The following is a 20,187-nucleotide window of genomic DNA, read 5'->3' as shown; positions in this document are numbered from 1 at the left end:
ATCTGACACATTCACTCACAACACACACACATAACACACACGTGCAGTTTTCAAACCACTTACTTACTGATATACATTTTACGTTCAAGAAAAAAAGCATTACGAAAATATATGCAAACCACACATATAGGAAAGACACGCAAACAAGTTTTCTTTATTCCTCAAATGTTTTATTTATTCAATAACATTAAAACCATTAGAACACAAACACAACCTCAAACACATTCAAGAATTCCTGACATTGAGTGGCAAACTGTTAAGTGATCCCTTACATCACAGTGTTATTGTTGGATAAGACCATGGTGTCAACATTTGTTCCCCTTCATTTTTTTAATTTCTTTCTGAAGTAGCATTTCCAAATAGACAGGACAAATAATGACAATCAACCACACCCACACAAGTGTCCTCATCGCCAATGTAAAAATGAATACTTTTTTTTGCTGTACTGCTGTTTAGTTCCAATTCCTCATCAAAGTTAACAACCAGTATAATTGTCCGTTTTGTTTTGTTTCACAGTGTAAGGCACAGTAATATCTAGCTGAATGCATGACGGCAGCAACAACATCATTTAGCAATGAGCAATAGAAATGAGTAGCAAAGCGCTTGTAAAAAACAAACATTGGCAGGGCCGAGCACCAGAAAAAAATCCCAACCACCCCACCCCCACCTCCCCCTCCTACCCTCACCCTCACGATGGCAGAACCCAGTCCCTCCCGACATCCACATCTGTCCACATTCTACTTTCTACGCCCCACTAAGAGGAGGTACAACAGCCTCTTCTACAATCAAAGCAGCTTCATCAACCACGGCGGAGGCAGCAGAGTCGACCACCGAGGCAGCAGCAGTATCGACTACTGAGGCAGCCACGTCTTCTACCACTAAGGAAGCGGCGTCGACTACAGAGGCAGCCACGTCCTCTACCACTGAGGTAGCCACGTCCTCCACCATAGACGCAGCAGCAGTGTCGACCACCGTGGAGGCAGCCACGTCTTCTACCACAGAGGAAGCGGCGTCGACTACCGAGGCAGCCACGTCTTCTACCACTGAGGAAGCGGCTTCGACTACAGAGGCAGCCACGTCCTCCACCGAGGAGGCAGCAGTGTCGACCACTGAGGCAGCGGCATCGACCACAGAGGCAGCTACATCAGCCACGATCGTTGCAGAGGACTCGACCACCGCGGCAGCAACATCTTCCACAACCGTTGCCGACGACTCGACCACCGAAGCAGCCACATCTTCAACAACCGTCGCGGAGGCATCAACCACCGAGGCAGCTAGATCTTCCACGACTGTCGCTGAGGAATCGACCACAGAGGCAGCTACTTCAGCCACAGAGGTAGCCACGACGTCCTCCACCGCAGACGCAGCGATGTCGGCCACAGCTACATCCTCCACGACCGTTGCAGAGGAATCGACCACCAAAGAGGCATCGTCAACCACAGAGTTAGCCACTTCCTCCACTGCGGAGGCAGCGGCGTCGACCACGGAGGCAGCAGCATCGACCACGGAGGCAGCCATGTCTGCCACAGAGTGAGCCACGTCGTCAGCAACAGAAACAGCCATGTCGGCCACAGAGGTAGCCACGTTGGCCACGGATGCAGCCACGTCCTCCACAGAAGAGGCAGCAGCGTCAGCCATGGATGCAGCCACGTCGGCCACCGAAGCAGCAACATCAGCCACGGATGAGGCGGTCACATCGTCGGCGTCAGCCACTGACTCAGCGGCCACATCAGCCATAGAGGCAGCGAGGTCAGCCGTGGACGCGGCAACCACGTCCTCCACGACACTGGCAGTCACCTCCTCTTCCAGGACGGGGTCGGCCGCCTGGCCCAGGCCGTCCAGCAGGCGCGCGAGAGGGCTCTCCTGGTCGTCCTCGGTGCTGGAGAGGCAGGTGTAGGCGGCGTACAGCAGGCAGGAGAGCAGCAGGAAGATGAGCAGCTGCAGCCAGAGGGGCACCTGCCGGTGGCGCACCTCCCGCAGGTCAGCCGTGTGGGGGCTCAGCGGCGTGTCCGGGTGCGCGTACTTCACCGGCCGCCCCGCCGCCCCCTTGATCGGCCGCCGCCGCGTCGCCCTGGGAACAGAGAGAAAGAGTACAGGAATAGAGAGGACATTATAGGAGAGCATCATGGAGCCATTACACATTGTGGGTGCAAAATGTAGACTTGCGTCCTCCACTTGTGCTTTTGGCCTCGTACCAGGAAGTAATACGTCGTGATGACATCACTGACAACAGCATTGCATTTCAATATCTTGCCACAAGCACAAGTGGAGGAGGGGAGTGTGCATATTGGAACGCACCCAGGTTTGGCAAAGGGGTGGAAAAGAGAATTCCAGAAATGTTCCATGTAAACTTTGGTCCTCAAGTCCAATCCCTTTGACCAGATATGGTATATGCGAGGTATAAATGTTTTGAAATGCTTTATGTTTTTAAGTCATATTTCCCTGCAAAAATTACCACTATAGTGCATGTTTCTGTCAAAGTGTTGCATATTGGAGTTACAGTTATTTTGAATCATTAATACTAGTAGTACTATTGCTGAGTAGGCCTGGAGTGTGTTTCTTCGAAAGCGCCGTTGCTAACTAAGTTAGCAACTTACTTAGTTGCTGTGCAATGTCCCATTGGCAACCTACTAAGTTGCTAACTGGTTAGCAACGATCCTTTCGAGAAACGGGGTCCTGATTGACTCACGTGATGCCCGTGGGTGTTCTCTCCGCCTCTGGGAAGATCTCCATGAGCACATCCTCTACAGGCTCCTCCCCCTCCTCCTCCTCCTCTGGCACAGGCACCGACGGGGACACAAATGAAGGCACCTGGAAAATATGTTCAAAATGGCATTTGTTTTATTTTTCTCCTTGTATTATTATTTCTTTTTTGTGTGCCTTTAAGATGGGACAGTGAAGATGGTGATAGGAAAGAAGAGAGTTGGGTGCGGAGTAAGGAAATGAGAAATTACCCGTGTAATCAAACCCAGTTCCCCGGTGTAACAGTATGGTGCCCTAGCTGTTTGAGCCACAGTCAAGGCCATTTTTCGGCATTTATGAAATTCTTTAATTACAGACCCAGTGTCATAAACAATATAACATTAATTTCTTCAAAGGGCTGCTAATCCATGCTTGTCCTCTTTTTCCAACACTCAGTTATCATAAGGGAAAAGCAGAACCATCACACACCCAGGTGATGAGGAACTTCTGTACTGTAAAACCAGTGATGGTTGGTGATTTCCACTGATTGTTGTAATATACTCCCAAGTTGGATTTTATGCAAGCTTTGCTAGAACTTTGCCAATACTGTTAGCAAAATCTAAAGCAAACTCTAAATTAACTTTTCATCACTAGGCAAAATGGGTAAGAGGTTAGTCTTTCTAGTCAAACACACACTCAAATTTCACCAGCATTTGGTCGGTTCGCTGGTGTTAATTCAGAGCCCTGCTTATAACTATACTGTCAGACTGACATCATTGTTGACCAGTGTGAATGGAGTGAGATATTGTTATAGTCATATTTATGGTTATTGCTGTAGAGCTGAAGTCCATGTCTAAAAAGCATTCTAGAGCAGCAGTTCATTTCTTTTACATCTTTAGCTGCAGTGGGGCAGAGGGCCTCCAGTCCACCGAGGAATTCAATCCCATGACACAGCAGTCAACAGGCTCTCACAGGCAGCACAGGACAGATTTACAATCCAGGTCACATTCTCAACCAGTGCACGAGGATTAGGAATATGTGTGTAAAATGCACAAGTTTGAAGTACTCCCCTATGACTCTGCACTTTCCCTCTGGTGTGGAAAATAGCTGCCCGAGGGAAACTTGTCCAAGCATGACATCGGTCACTCATATTATATATATCCCTTTCCCATTTCCATGTGGCAAGTGTGCAGTGATGTGGCCACTGTCTGGTTCAGTGATGCAAGGAAGACAAAGCTTGTGATTTTGCTCTACAACCCTCCAAAAAGGTGCACACACGCACACAGGCGCAGGCACAGGCGCGCGCACACACACACACACACACACACACACACACACACACACACACAGTTTGTTTTGAGTGGAGCAGGAAATTGTGAGAAAAGTGGGGAAAAGTGACCACCGTTCCTATGGATGCATGGCATAAAGCCACCTGTGAGAAAGAGAAGAAGTGGAGAAGTGGACGAAGATCAGAATGGAAGCGGTACTGCCTGTGTTTGTTGGGACATGGTCTCCACTGCAGGGCGCCAGAGGAACGTGTCCGTCATGGTGAACTTACTGAGCATCTGGATGAGTAACAGGCACATGTTGCACAACAGCAACAACAAGAAAAAAAGGAAACTCATCTGAGAAAAATACAGGTCATGTTATCCAAACACTTGAGAGAGCTGAGAAGTTCAAGGAAGAAATCCAGTTTGATACAGTGACACTCTAAATCTTTGGATAAAAAAGAAATTCTAGCGGCTCACGTTTTGTATAGTCCCTTTGGATATTATAACCCCCACCCCCTTTTTGTCAGCACTGACACTTTGAAAGCCTCATCTTTGTGCCTTCTTGCAGTGCCTTCTCGCTGTACAATGAACTGTACAAAACAAAAAAACTATTGAATAGTGTTTTTTCAACAGTTACACTTGAAGCAGATAAATATAGACACGTCACGGTATAAAACGATACACACAATAAAACATTTTCAGTCTGCATGGACGAGCTGACTACTACTGACCCTCTTTGCAGCAGCCTGAGTGCTCCGATGATGAACCGCCGGACCATTTGTTAGGCAGCTCGTTTTACTTTGGGACAATGATGCTCGTTTCCTGTCAGTCTATCACATTGCATAGGGAGGAGTCACATTATTTAGAGAGGTATTTTCTTTTATTACCATAGTAAAATAAATATAACCCGTGGAGTAATAATCACCCGACACCACTTCTTAAAGTGCTTTCACACACATCAAACGCAATAAAAAACAGCACTTTTATCTAACATAATTTACCAAACATTATTGCCAAAAGTGTGACCCAGACCCATCGAACACAAACAAACACACACTCACTGTGGAACCCACCACACACACACACACACACACACACACACACACACACACACACACCTTGGGAGGGCAGGAGTTCGGTGTATTCCATAAAGCAGACTCGCTTGCTTAGCAATTGTTAATGTTACAGGAGGTAGTATTAAAGCTCCTAGTAGTGGGGTCTTAAAGGCTTCATTCTTTATGGAACAAAGCCATTGGGCTCTAGTAATAGTAGACCTGATCACTTGTGTTTCATTTACTTCTCTATGGGTTGGTTACTAAACCACTGCTTTGGAATACAGACCTCACTCCACCACACAACACACCCCCACACTAGGGCTGCACGATATCAGAAAAAAAATGCAATACTAGATGCAATGCCTCGTTAACGATATTTAGAAATATAGCCGAGTGTTTTTCTTGTCACTAATTTGTCAGTCTGTGTGGGGTGCGCAGCGGGCCTCTCCCGCTTTCGTTGACATTCAGCTAGTGACTTGACCACATGGAAAACTTTTCCTTATTGTCGATAATGAAGTCATTTTTGCGATACGCATGTTTCCACTCTTGATATTGCGAGATCAATACATTTTCGATATATTGTGCAGCCCTACCCCACACACACATGTACATGGATACACCACCCCTTCAAAAACACGCCCATTCGACTTCTTTAAGAGTTAGAATTTGTAACTCCCCTCCTCTACAAGTGCAGCAATTGAGAAAGTGGAGGGCGGTGCTGCAGTAGCGGTTGCCACTACAGTAGCGGGTGCCTGTTTAGTAGCGGTTTCCACTACAGTGCTGAGTGCCTGTTTAGAGTTAGACACCGCTGTAGCGCGGGAGACCGCCTGTCTAGTGGTGCGGCTGCAGCCTCTCGATTTGGCCACGGGCTCAATCTGCAATGAACACGGCAGCAACATTGACGCTTTAATACAAAAAATGACTTGAAAGTGTTTTTTCTTCTTCTTCTTCTTCTCTCTCTTCAAAGCCAAAAGAGGCATAAAAACAGGGTGAGAAAGTAAACAGGGGCTTGTTTAAAGCTCAACACATTCAGAGAGCCAGCTGGCAGGGGCCATGTTAATGTGTGGCTGGCATGGAGTGCTGCTCGGTGGGCACGGGGCCAGAAGGAAGAGGGACAGCAACCAGCAGCCATCATCCTTCTGGAGGACCCTGCCAGCTTACTGTAGAAATGCCACTTGCTTTATGCCACTACAGACTATACGCTATACAAGTATAAAGCCACTGGTTTACGTGGCATGGACTATATGCAGGAATAGATTGTTCAGTTAATGCACAACACACTGTATATACTATGCCACTATAAAGCCACTGATTTATATGCAGTATGGCATTCAGTTCTCATTTATGCACCACGGTGTGCATACAGTAGTCACTAAATTACACAGCATTATTATATGACTACTACATAGTCACTCACCATGCACTATATTTATTTCTGCCAGTGTATGACTGACAGAATTTCAATTTCAAATCCAAAAATCAAAATTTCGTCAAATTTTAAGTATTGATTAATGTCAATTCTACACTGGCAATGTGCAGGAGTAAGTCAAATAGCTACAGATTATGCAATGTGCGTACTACTCCTTGTCAAACAGATTGTGTTTTGGGAAAGAAAGATTTGTGGGGATGGCATATTTACCACTCTGGTGTATGGCACAAAACACTGAGGATACGAGCCATACCGATACCCATCCGCACTGTGCTGCTCCATCTGCTTCAAGAGGAAAATAGCAACAGCACAACAGATGCAACACAATTACGAGCCAGGCCCAGGAGAGAAGGACCTTCCTAGGCTGTGCTCAGTGTGTGTGTGTGTGTGTGTGTGTGTGTGTGTGTGTGTGTGTGTGTGTGTGTGTGTGTGTGTGTGTGTGTGTGTGTGTGTGTGTGTGTGTGTGTGTGTGCGTGTGTGTTTTCAGTGAGTGTTACAAGGCATCTGGTCCGTACTGTGTGTTTGAGGTGTCCTAGTCTGTTACAAGAGATTTGATTTCTGTTGTGCGTTTGTGTTTTCCTAATGTATTACAAGGCCTCCGGTCTGTGCTGTGTGTTTGGAAGTGTGTGTGTGTGTGTGTGTGTGTGTGTGTGTGTGTGTGTGTGTGTGTGTGTGTGTGTGTGTGTGTGTGTGTGTGTGTGTGTACGTGTGTGTTACAGGGCAGCCTCAGCAGAGAATTAAATTACACTAACTTACAAAAATGACAGAAGTTGGCAGGAAAAAAGTGTGTTTCTACGTATATGCGGAGCTGTGCTAACATAATAATCAAGAATGAGGAAGCTACACACAACAGAGGGTCAACACATGAGACTCTGGCCAACATAAGGAAAAACGGTACGAATAATAATAAAAAAACAAAATCTTATTGAGTGAAATTCATAGACCCTACAATGAATCTGGAAATACAGTACGTCTGGATTTGTATGCACCAAAACAAGTAAGTGTTTTATAACACCAGATGGCGCCATAGGCAGCTCAGATTCTCCTGTGATCAGCCAGAGGCCATGTTACACCTGCTCACATCAGGAGCAGTGTTTCCCATACATTGAGGAAACTATGGCGGCCCGCCATAGTTTAAATTTGGCCGCCATAGTTTCCGAAAATGTTAAAGAAAAAAAAAAAAAAAAAATTTAGTTTTTTTTTTTTTTTTTACGATTTCCGTTTTTGTTAAAACGATTTGAATTACGATTTCCTTCGCATTTTCCTCCTGGAGTAAATACATCCTATACAGAAAACCACAAGTGCTTGAAAGACAGAGGGATCAAAAGTCTAGTCAAGTTGTTGTAGTTAACTTGGGTTTGGGAGCAATAAAAAAAACCTTCAGAGAAGGGACAGTTGGGATTAGTTTACTAACACTCTCCAGGCTTTGTTTTACAGTTGTAATGAGTTAGGTGACAGGCCTTCATTGAGAAGGCAGAGGCACATCGGACTGCATATAGAAATTAATGTGTAATGAATGTGAAGACATAAATGTGTAATATGTTGTTCAGCCCTTTTAATGGGAGGAATTTTGAAAAACTGGCCCTGTGACCAGCACCCCTCATGTAGAATGTGTACGTCTTTGTGTGTGTGGGGAAAAGGCATAGCCTACCCTCTTAGACCCTTTTTGTCTATGCGTTAACAAATGCACAGTACTCTTACATTTTTATCTCTGCTCCTATTATTTTTTTCATTACATAGACCCCTGCATGAGGGACGAATGAAACTGTGTTGTAAACAGAAATGATTCACTGTACTGCATTTTTTTAAAAATATATAAATGACAATGTACTACTATACCATGGGTAAAATGTTATGTAGCCTTATTTCTCAAAATATAAATGGCTGAAATGTAGGCCTAGGCCTATAGTTTCTCCATGCGCCAATGTCATACTGTACTCATTGTTTTGCCATTTTGCATTTACACTACGCGAATACAACCCCCCCCCCCCCCCCCCCAAAAAAAAGGCCCGCGTGAAAAGCCCCGCCCCCCCGGAAAAGAAAATCCCGGCTGCCCCCATAGTTTCCAAAATTTCTGTGGGAAACACTGCAGGAGCCTATACCAGAGAGGGTCTATGGGTAGTACGAGAGAGGAATCTCGCGACTTTTTTCCGGGTGGTACTGTCCACTAAGTGGCGCCATCCAGACAGTGCAGAGGAGCGCAGAGGCTGTTAGAATGAATGGGGTCCCATGGAGCTCAACCACAGACGCTGCCATTGCTTTGGGAGAGAACTGGTATCATCGTTTCATTTTATTTTCCCCAAAGGCAGGATAAATTATCCTTTCAAACAACACTTAGTTTGAATGTTTAAACTCGCTGGATCTTTGTAAAATACGTCTTTATTGTCAATATGACGTCACCAGTGGCTTCACACACTGCGTTTGGATTGGTCGACCAGCTGCATTGCTGTGATCACGACTGCCGTAAAGCAATTTTGTTAGCAAGATGCTAGCGGAGCCTGACTCATAAATGCCAAAGCTGTAAGAAATCAGAAGGACATAACTCCCAGGTTATTGTACATTTCATTTAAATCCACATTGGTTTCTCAGAACTTACAGTAATATTGTCAAGTTTCAGCCGACAGCGAGCACAATTGTCAGCCATTAGCGCCAGCCTTATGGCCTCTGCTGTCTCGACAGCGCTTCCTAGGTGAACTGCAGGCACGGGTTGGAGGGCGAGATTAGACACTGTATGTAAACCCACTGTGCCTATACTAAGAGAGGCTGGTTCAGGAGGTAAATCATCTAATACAAGAGCCTGGAGTCCTCTGAGAATATGAGGACTTCAGGCTCTTCTAGTAGATGATTTCCATCTTAACTTAAGCTGGTTTACTCCTGAACCAGCTTCATAGTATAGGCCCCAGGCCTGCTGGCAGCTTTGGCCAGGTTCAGAGCAAAAATAGAGATGCACGATATCATTTTTTTTTTTTTTTGAAAATCGATACGAGTGCGAGTACATTAATTTCTGTACTTGCCGATATCAAGTACCAATACCAATACTTTTTCTCCCAACATAAAATGAAAATGAATGCATAGCCTTGTTCTTTCCACCTGTGATACTTGTTTTATCGTGCATTTCCATGTAGATTTAAACGTTAGTAAATGTACAAGAATGGGGCGGCGCTTTTTTCCCATGCTGCTTTCAACTCAACAGAATGTGACGAGATGTTGCATTGTTTCATGTAACAGCAGGATCCGTACCTGGTATCAGCAATTGATGTTGTACGAGTATGAGAATAATGAGCAAGTATCGGGGCCAGTATCGGTTCATCCCTAGACAGAATCATCAGAGAGCCCAATTCCCTATGCAATGAAATGGGGGGCCTAATTTCAGGCTCCTCTCTCCTTGGGTCAGGGATAACTGACCCGTTCAGGGGTCAAATTCCATGAATTTTCCACGACTCTCCTTGACCATAATATATAACAGAATTTCCATGAACAAGAACAAGCACCTTTAAATGTTTGAGATATTTCCAGAAACCTTGCCCGTTTAACCCATTGCCAGTTGCTTACCGTGCGTGCATGGAGGAAGAGGCCAAACAAAAAAGAAGAAATTATACAGAGCACATTTGGTGTTGTTTCCAGGTCATGAATTCACAGTTTTCTATGGTGAAAATGATTTTATACATGCATTTCCACGCTGGAAATGTATTACTGTATATTACATCATAGTACACCACACTTCTTACCCTCATTTGCAATATTAGAATTGCGACCATAAGTTGCATTATGAAGATGGTAGATTGACTCTCTTCCTCTTACCCTGTTGTCCGCAGTGGCCCTCTCCACAGCTGACACGGTCTCAGTGCTGGGCTCTGCAGACCAGATAAGTGTAATGTTATTAAGCAAAATGACACTTAAAAAAGAATACTGTCACACTTAACCATTACATTGAAAGCTGGATTGAAAAACAACACTGATATTTCACATAAAGATTCTAAATCATGACCCCAAATCAAACAAAAATCAGGGGACCTGTTTCCCAGCACCATAGTGTAATAGAAAAATAGGTTATCTTTGTTGGTTGCAATGTCACAACCCATTTCCAACCAACAAAGTTGAAACATGAATAATAATAAGAATAACAACTGTATTTGAACAGTACAATTCATGCAGCGTACAGCTGAAAGTGCTTCAACAGTTTGTCGGGAACATAAAGGTTGGCAGTTTGAGACATGCCAAGTACCGTACGCCTGTCAGAGTCCCCCGGGAGCAAAAGGGAATTGAAAAAAAAAAAATCTTTAAAAGTTTTCATCAATCTATTCTACTATGGTGCTGGAAAAACACGCTCCACAGGCTCCCGTGTCAGGCAGCGGAGTTGTTCTCAGAGCTGTGATTGTCAAAAGCCAAAAAAACAGCAAAATAGAAATACAGAACACAAAGTGTGTTACAGTTTTCTATAGTTAAAAATGAAAAAAAAATCAGAGTCAGCTTCAACCAGGATTTCTGCTCCGACTTGAATTTTTTTTATACACACGTTTTTGGACGCACCCGTCAGGTGAGGTGTGTGGGGAAAAAAACACAATGTTCTATATACCTGGCTGTGGCTCCTCTTCCTCTGCTTCCACCTCCTCCTCCTCCCCCTCTTCATCCTCACTGTCGGAGTAGAGGGCCTGGTCTCCGGCGGCTCTGGCTCCCTCTCCGGCTCCGTTAGAGGGCTTCGGCTCCAGCAGCCTCTGGAGCTTCTTCTCGTACACGTGCCGCGTCGTAGCTGACAATAGCCAGGTAAACAACTCAGCCATCGCAGTAAACACACCACCAGCACGCACAAAATAATAACGACTTAAGTCTTAGGACTACTGGAGTCTCATGGGGTATGTAAAATAAGCAAATTGAGTGCTGATTAAGAAAGATTTGCAACTCCCACAATGCATAAGGCTGTGACTGTGTTGGGTTATGTAAATAATATGGGAGTCTTTCTGTAATGTGACAGGGCGAGTTAGGTTGGTGATGTCTCCCAGGTAAACAACTCAGCCACCATAGTTGCACACAAGCAGCTGCAGTGTTATGAAGACAGCTAATCTTAAACTTAACTTAGCCTAGACCCACAGTGCGAATTAATGGCGAAATAGACTATTGGGTTTAGGTTAATGAGACAGATCAAATCCTCTTCCAATATGACAGCCAAGTAAACAACTCGGCTACAATACAGTAGGTATGAAAACAGACAAATCTACAGACTTAAAAGGTCCAATGTGATCATTCAGGCAAAATGATACCCACGGAGTTATTGCGAGTATATCATGCCATAGCAAGCCACAATCAGGAAATTTGTAACTGTGTAGCAAATGGCCGTTCTGGACCAAAATTACTACGAAGGCCAATTGTGGAGCCAATTTGTTTTTAGGGAGGCAGAAATAACAGCAAAACAGATCAATATTTATCCCTTATACACGTTTTATATTTAGTGTTTCATTTATTTTCATTACAAATAAATGTTTAAATCTTTGGCTGTTCAGTAGAAGGGGCATTAACAGGAGCCAGGGGCAATTCTACAGTGGCAGTCCCTGGAGAAGTAAAGAGCATCTCTCTGGAATGCAGTAAGGGGGGTAAGAAGGAGATTGTGTGGGGACAGTCGAGATGTTTATAAAGGGAGTTCAGCTCATCGAGGATGGTGGGAGATGTAGAGAAAAAGAGAGTGAAGTTACCAGTGGTGTGTGTGTGCGCCTGTGCATGTGACATTGTGGGCACTGTCTGGGTGTGTGTGTATCTTTGGTGATGTGTGGGCACTGTCTGTCTCTGTGTGAGACATCTCTGATGTGTAGGCACTGTCTGTGTGTGCATTACTGGTGATGTGTGGGCACTGTGTGTGTGTGTGTGTGTGTGTGTGTGTGTGTGTGTGTGTGTGTGTGTGTGTGTGTGTGTGTGTGTGTGTGTGATTGCTGATGAGTGGGCACTATCTGTGTGTGTGAGACACAGCTGATGTGTAGGCACTGTGTGTGTGTGTGTGTGTGTGTGTGTGTGTGTGTGTGTGTGTGTGTGTGTGTGTGTGTGTGTGTGTGTGTGTGTGTGTGTGTGTGTAGCAGCTCACCTGTGATGGGTCCGGCCTGGAAGCCGTGCAGCAGCAGGCGCTCCTTCAGCTCCTCATCGCTCAGTCTGGTCAAGTCCCGCATATCTGCTGCCACTGCTGCTGCTGCCGCCACCGGTGGTGATGCCGCGCCACCCTTCTCCACCTGCCCACGGACACACACACACACACACACACACACACACACACACACACACACACACAGAGATACACACAACAATCAATCAGACGACCATAGATACACACACACACACACACACACACACACACACACACACACAATCAGACAGCCATTTAAGGGGACTCTCATTCAGTCAGAACCACATCCAGGAGAACTCTCCTCCGGCCTAACATGACAAAAATATTTCAATAACCAGTAACCATCAAGGAGCAGCACAGCTTGTAAAATACAGTAAAATGTGTGGCTTCCAGTGGACCCCCCCACTTTTGTATCTGATCTATTAATCAAAGCAGCAGCTAGAATCAACACTTGCATAACATTTGACACATATGGTAATTATACATCATCACCATGTCCACCAGCTTGCTTTCAATCAAGACAGTAGTTAGTTAGCACTACTCTTCTGAAAACATACGGCACAAAAATGGGTGTACAAAACCATTTCAAAATGGCATCACAAAGGAGGCACTGAATAAGATGGCTGATTGTTGACTGATCTACAGTAAACAGTTCAATAGTGTTCACATGTACATGCATGTGTTCAAATGCACACACATGCAGTAGGTACAAACAGACACGCTGTTGTGCACACTTGACGGGCTACACTGCACAGTCTCAACTCTTATAATCCGACACCTGTCTAGGAGTCATGGGGTGACCCACATTTGTCAGGCACAACCCCCAACCCTCTCCCCTCCCTCGCAGGAGCACCATTTTGGTACTACTGGCTGCCCAGGATTCAGAGCCATGAGCCATGCTCTGACCTGAGAGGGCGGGGGGCAGAGTCGGAGAGAGTATCAATTGCAATGCTGGGCTACAACAGCTGTGCCACCACACATAGCTTGTGTGAGACTGACTGGGATCTAAATGGGGTTACAAAAGAAGGACAATATTGTTCTGCTGTGTCCATAGTACTGTACACACACACTTGGGCATTCACGATCTCATTGTAGGATTCTAAAATTTGCACACAAGAGGCGAAATAAGGACAACTTGTCCTTTCCATAAGATTGGGTCCAGACAGAATGTGTTGTCATTTAAATTCAGTGTCAAAGTAATCTAATAGTAGTTGCAAAAGCAAAGTCGAAGCTGAGAGAAGCATGCAGTCATTCAACACAAGTTTTTTTTTCAAGTCAAGGGGACCATTTTGGCCCAATTGTAAGTTTACAAAGTAGCTAGAACTCTTGTTTCAGTTTGGTTCTGTGTTAGTAACAGGGACTCACGCTGGGAACCTGCACCGGTTGTTCCTCCTCCTCGTCACTCGAGAAATCTGCGGCATTTTTCGTGCTAACGTTTCTCAGGTAGAGCTCTAAATATTCCTTTTTCTTGCTGTCTGTCGACGGCAAAGCCACATTGTGTGCAATTAGTTCAGACTTCAGCCTCTCTTTGGAGAAATGAGAGGGATCCTCTAGGAACACCGGCATGGCGAGACAGGCTGGGGCTTTTACCAATGACACATAGCACGACGCTACTCCACAGAAAATAGAAATACACTCGAGGTGTCTTGTCAGACACTCATGAGTCTGTGCAAGTCGAAGTCGCTTGGAGGACAGGACTGACAGCTGTGCCACTGCCAACAGAAGCGCAGCCTGGGTCACACTGCAGTGTTACATGTCATACACACACGAAGGTGGAGCAGCTAGTAAGACATGGAAGTAAATTCATTTTTGGTAGTTAGACGAATTCTGAAAAATAAATTCATAAAAATTTACTGAGATGCGTTTAGCTGCATGTTTACTTAACGTTGAAAAACGGTTTGGTTTTGGGGGTCTTGGAAGCTAGCACAAAATAGCACATATTTTGCTAGCTGGGGATTCACATTCGTCTGCCGAACGCTAGCTTTTGTAACACTGTGCGAAAACGATAAAATAGACTATACAAATATATAAAGTTTACAAACTGAGTCAGAGTTCCAGCTCGAGTGTAAACTGTAAGAAAGACTAAATACTTTCGCGATATCCCTCGAAACAAGGACAATGTGAATGTGAAGTTGCGCTTAGCTAATCGAGATGTTAGCTTGCTTGACACGTGACCTTTCGACATTGATCTTATTCATCAATCGGGTATTAATCAATCGGTGATTTTGTAGTATATCATACTCACTTACGAGCTCTAAAAGAGATGTGGCACTGTTTTAGTTGAGGTATTTTAGGGAAGGCGTTCCACACTCCAACTGGCCCTTTGCACTGATGTCCAGGAGGATTTTTTTTTTGTCTTTCGTTTCCAAAACACAAATTCGATCTCATCAGTTTCTCAGTGTTGATTGGTTCATAGGTGGCCACGTGATTGTCTATGGCAGGGGTGTCAAAATCAGCACATTAAAAGGAATGATGAATTCTTGGGCCTTTCAATAAAAAAAATAAAATTAAAATAAAAAAAAAGAATTCTTGGGTCAAACTCACTTTAGTGTTCAGTAGCCTAAACAGTAGGCTAATGGTTCAAATGTGCCTGCACATAATTATTCTGTTGCATATGAGTGTGAACTGTTTCATTGGCCTGGGCCTGTTATTCCTGTGACACCAAATGTCATGTTCAAGTCCTCTTACGCTAGGCCATTAATGGAGTGTGTGTGCCAATTGTAAAACTGTATAGGTACACTTGAAATAATCTAGCAAAATAAAATGATTCTGCAGGCCAGATTTGGCCCCAGGGCGGGGCCTGAGTTTGACATGCCAGGGAAACCAAATGAAAACTTTGTAGCCTACTGCCCTTTAGGCCTACCAAAAGAACCATCAACGGCTCTGTCCTTTCTACTTCTACACTGTCTGATTTCAACCTAGGCAACAGTCTTAAGTTTAAACTGAAGAAATTTTAAGACAACATACAGTTGGTGTATTTTCATCATGGCAATTAGCTCATTGTCTTCTCCAGCAACAAAGTTAAACAACTTGCTAACTGCCAGATTTGTTTTGCTTCACGTTTTGTTTTCAGATCAAAGAACCAACATGGTGTGGTGTGACAGAGTCGAAGCGACACACCATAACAGCAGGATTTCAGTTCAAATGTAAAAATTTCGTTTCACCAAAAAGTGCTCACTATGACAGACTTTGTTGTTGTGTGCAGCAAGTCTCCTCCTTTTGAAAAAAGTGGATTAAAGCTCCTCCATGGTGTCTCCGTCTGACTGATGAAATGTTTAGTTTAAAGTCCCTTATGGTTCCACATTAGTTATTCATCAGACGTGTATAGGATCCATGAAAAACCAATATTGGGGTCCCTGATTGCGCGCCTAGTGTTAAGGATTATCCAGTTGCATGCACTAATAAGGTTTTTCACAGTCCTAGAGGAGTTGCCCGGCCTAGGAACGTGCCATGCATAGCGCAGCTTCGATCGCCTTGATGTTTGCCGCCAGCACAATCATCTCTCCACAGCAGCAGAGAGAGAGAGAGAGAGATGGGGGAGAGAGAGAGAGCGAGAAAGAGAGAGAGACTCGCTGCTTTGGCTGTTTATCAGTGGAGGGAGAGAGAGAGAGAGAGAGAGAGAGAGAGAGAGAGAGAGAGAGAGACTGGCTGCTTTGGCTGTTTATGCCACAGTGGTGAGGGGCTTTTCTTCTGTAGTGGCATCTCCCCAGCGAGTGCTGTGTGTGCTCTGATTTGTTCCAACTGCGCTGTTCTCGAAACGCTTCGCTCACTCGCTGCCCAGATTAGAGTGTGTGTGTGCGTGTGTGTGTGTGTGTGTGTGTGTGTGTGTGTTCATTCAGTCTCTCATCAATATGCAGAGGCCGTGCGTGAACCCGTGTTGTTTTCTTCCTCTCTGCTCCTTCTTTTTTCCCCCTTTTTTTGCACCCTCCCCTTCTCCCCATCACCATCCATCTCCACATTATATTTTATGTTGCCATAAGAAACTTGCAAAATAGAGACACAAAATGCGGGGTAGATTTTGAGCTCTCTTTTTTTGTGCCGTTTTCTTCTTCTCTTAAACTGTCAGATATATGGTGTGCGTGTGCGTGTGCGTGCGTGCGTGCGTGTGTGTGTGTGTGTGTGTGTGTGTCTCATGGCGTGTTTTCGTGCCGGCAGTTTGAGTGCATATTTTGCGTTATCTGCCTTCAGAAAATTATACTGTTGTCATCGGCATATCTTGCACACTGACAGGAGAACAAGTGAATCCCCCGAATCACCCCTCCACCTCTCCAACCCCACCCCCTCCCACCCTCTGCGTCCTGAAAAACAAGGCAAGGGTGTTGTGTTGTGCTGTGTTGTTGTGCTCTCTTGCTCATTATCGCCAGAGATGCCTGTCACTCCTCTCTAAACAGTCCTTATCGCGCCAGGCAAAACACACAGCCTTTTAGCACGGTGTCAGCTGAGAAAATGTTAGCATATTAATTATTGTTTGGCCCTGGAGGCACAGCACTGTCAGTCTGCCTGCATGAGGTGAATGCAGATACTGTAGAGAGGCCCACTGCTGTCCACATGGTGGAGCACCTCAACCAACTCAGACGTGAATACAACAGGCCAGGGGCGTAGCTATAGCCGGGCATTTGCGCCTGGGCCCAGGGCCCAGGCCCCCCCTTGTATAGTTTGTGGGGGCCCTATTGTGACCATGGCAAGCTGTTTGAGGGGCCCTACCAGTGTTTGGCCCTGGGGCCCTGTGGGCAATTGTTCTGCCACTGGAACAGGCAGATGTGTTCTCTCAAACAATGGTATGATGATTATATTAAGAAATAGCAATGGCGAAAAGTGAAATCTATCAGGTTTTAGTTTTTTTTTCTTTTAAACGTTTTCTAAGGTGAGAATTTCACATAATCTACCTACATGCATGGGTGCCGCGAGCGGGGGTAGGTGTTACAGATTCTAAGGGCCCGACAGCTCTGACGGGTCCTGGAAGGATGCTGATGACATAATTTGTCATTTTGGGGGCCCAAAATGTTTATCAGCGCCCCTGCCTACATGTGCTGTATTTGCATATAGACATCCAAAGTGATAAGCATTGACTTGTTACCTCAGTTATACTTTTAACCAGCGAGGCTCTGTGCCTTAGGTGAAAAACAGTGGTGAAAAAACAAGAACAGGTTTTGCAGTACACCACTGCCAAAGGAATTCGTGCACCACCAGAAAAGGCAGTGGCTTTCCTTTAGTGCCAACTGTACTGCTACTGCTGTAGGCAATTATGTTGGGTACTGCCTAGTTAAGTTCACTATATTGGGAAATACATTTAATGCTTAAAAAGCTGCACAGCTCGGCTCTGTGTATTTTGTTTAAACAAATATCTACCACAAAACTGTTGAAGAACATGTTGAAATTACAGCACAGGGGAAAACGATGTTTGTCTCTTACTTTGAAATCGTCATTGTTCATTGGGGACACTTTTGTGAGGCGCTCTCCTTACACATCCAACAAGATCGAATAGACTTCCAGCGTGCAACAGCGTGAGCTCTGTGTGTGCAAACAGCTGGACTCTTTTCAGCGAGTGTCTCCAGCAGCACAATGCAACGGCTTAGCCAACTCATTTGTGCCTGCATGGCTTTTCAGATATCCCTGCGATAATTGTGTGCGGGTTTTGGGCACAGCTGTCTTCATCTCGCAGACTCTTTGAGGATTCTCTGTGAAATGCCTCGCCGGTTCCTCCAGAGAGCAAGACTCTGAAGCTCTGTTGCTTTGGAGTGATGCGATTCAAGTACACAATCCACTTTGTTTCTGTCTGTAGTCTTAGGATTGTTGAGTTGCTACAGAGTATACAATGGCTTTAAGTACATGGCATGAACATGATTACACTTTGTTTTTTTATTTTTGTTTATGGCTTGTTGACTTGTCACACAGTATCCAATGGCTTTCAACCCTACATGAGATCGAGATTCTATCACATAGGAATAGAAAGCCATAGAACACAAGTGAACAGAAGGACTCTCTCCGATGACCTTGTCACATTTCTGATGGCCTATCTACAAAACAAAAGCGTCAAGTTGAACGCCCTTGCGGTTTTGTGTTCCAGTGGTTCATAACTAAACAGTTGCTGTTGCAGGAGCCTCAGCCGTAGGAAGAAGAAAGCTTTGGGGAAAGTTGCAGGCAGAGCGGAGGATAAAAACTCACATCAACATGAATAATTAAACAAAAGAAGGAGTATTATTCAGCTTTTTCAGGCCTGGGAGGAATGAGGTGTTTGTATCTCATTATTCTTTTTAAAGTAACTCCTCTGAGATCATCCTCCACCCCACGCACATCCCATCCTCCCACCCACCCCTCCAACACAAAAACCCAAGCCACCTCTGAGTGCTATTCTAGTTGGTTTTACAGTCTTAAGATCTGTCTGCAAGCCCTTGGCTCCCAAAGGGCATTAACAGAGTAGTCTTTGATGAAACACTCGTAACTATGCAAGCGAACAAGAAAAAAAATAGCTTGGCTACCCTATGATGCTGTTGGAAAGGGGGAGCTTGTAGTTGCCACAGCTACGACATACTTGGGGGATTACGTAAACATGAGTTCCTTATTCAGAGCAAGAGGCTCTTCCTGACTTTCTGATCTTCAGACAAAAGGTTCGGGGATGACCTTAGTGATCATTACTGGAGCCCTGGGAAACAGGGCAGATTTGGGTAATTAACAGAATCTTTGTGTTAACAGCTAGGGGGAAGAGTGTTCCGTGGGGTCGAGTGTTCCGTGTGGGACAGGGTTCCGGGTTCCGTTGAGGTTGGGGGCTTGAAGCCTACAAGCTTGCCTCAAGGAAGAAAAGTGCGTGGGTGGATGTTCCATTTGGGGCAGAAGAGATTCCAGAACAGGCCTTGGGACTCCATGTTCCTCCCTGTAGATTAATTACCTCCTCTTAATGCCTTGTGTTTTGACTTGTAAAACAAGTTAGCAGCCAGTCTGACATCACTCCTCCCTCGTATTGTATTTTCATTTGTTTTGGCTCAGGACGCTCAGGGAGAATTCATTAGGGTTGAAAGGGTTATGAGCAGATTAGATCCTAAAGCACTTTCTCTGTTCTCTGTGTGATTGGGAACTGTTGCTGCACTGCCTCTATAAGAAGTCGCAAGGCCCTGCATCCCTTGCCTTGCCCCATAAATTCAGACCCCCCCCCCCCCCACATACACACACACACACACACACACGCGCGCGCACACACACACACACACACACACACACACTTCCCTCCCACGTTGATTAGGTTAGGTTTAGTTTTGCTAACCATAAGGTCTTCAAATGCCTAAATCTACTCTAATTCTCTTACTTTTCTCATCCTCTCCCACATACATTACACCAGACAGAAATTGACAAAGGACACCGCCTTTGCAATCTATTTCAATTCATATTGTCATCAAATAGTTACATCATATCGACTATCACAATCATGATATTCCAACATATTATAATTCCAATTTCAGCTGTATATTGTGCTGCTAGGCACTACTGTTCCTCCTGTTAATCACATCAACAATTGATTTTTCTGTTTGTTTTCTTGTGCTAAACCTTATTAGCTGCATGACAGGTAGTCAATGGTTAATCCATTTGCAAGTCCACGTTTCAATGCAACGCATAAGGTCAAGCAAGAAAGATCAAATCAAATCATTCAGC

At 44.9% G+C, this 20,187-nt stretch overlaps 1 protein-coding gene across 8 annotated transcripts; it reads right to left on the bottom strand.

Moving 5' to 3' along the window:
* Nucleotides 1-311: 311 nt before the first annotated feature.
* Nucleotides 312-14,918, bottom strand: lemd1 (LEM domain containing 1). 8 transcript variants are annotated; one of them, XM_063208511.1, is made up of 10 exons: nt 14,789-14,918; nt 12,508-12,649; nt 11,014-11,187; nt 10,239-10,291; nt 6,648-6,722; nt 5,688-5,883; nt 4,685-4,785; nt 4,170-4,247; nt 2,690-2,811; nt 312-2,071 (listed from the first exon to the last, which is right to left on the bottom strand). In XM_063208511.1, exons 2-10 carry the CDS (start codon nt 12,587-12,589, stop codon nt 745-747), a joined length of 2,208 nt encoding a protein of 735 aa, XP_063064581.1. In that variant the 5' UTR covers nt 12,590-12,649; nt 14,789-14,918; the 3' UTR covers nt 312-744. The 8 variants fall into 8 exon arrangements, with proteins under 8 accessions (XP_063064581.1, XP_063064582.1, XP_063064576.1 ...); XM_063208512.1 differs by having other exon boundaries at nt 14,793-14,918; XM_063208506.1 differs by lacking the exon at nt 14,789-14,918 and adding an exon at nt 13,909-14,307.
* Nucleotides 14,919-20,187: the final 5,269 nt, after the last annotated feature.

This window comes from Engraulis encrasicolus, chromosome 10 (assembly GCF_034702125.1).
Source record: "Engraulis encrasicolus isolate BLACKSEA-1 chromosome 10, IST_EnEncr_1.0, whole genome shotgun sequence".
In the NCBI taxonomy this organism is placed as follows: Eukaryota; Metazoa; Chordata; class Actinopteri; order Clupeiformes; family Engraulidae; genus Engraulis; species Engraulis encrasicolus.
The sequence above is the reverse complement of the archived record's forward strand: the minus strand, read 5'-3'. Positions and strand labels throughout refer to the sequence as shown.

What these genes read in the sequence shown, in the direction of transcription:
- lemd1 (XM_063208506.1), bottom strand. Translation starts at nt 14,109, where the DNA reads ATGCCGGTGTTCCTAGAGGATCCCTCTCATTTCTCCAAAGAGAGGCTG. An exon ending in AACCGGTGCAGGTTCCCAGC is followed by an intron (nt 12,650 to 13,908) that starts GTGAGTCCCTGT and finishes GTCCGTGGGCAG; the next exon opens with GTGGAGAAGGGTGGCGCGGC. An exon ending in CCAGGCCGGACCCATCACAG is followed by an intron (nt 11,188 to 12,507) that starts GTGAGCTGCTAC and finishes GGCTATTGTCAG; the next exon opens with CTACGACGCGGCACGTGTAC.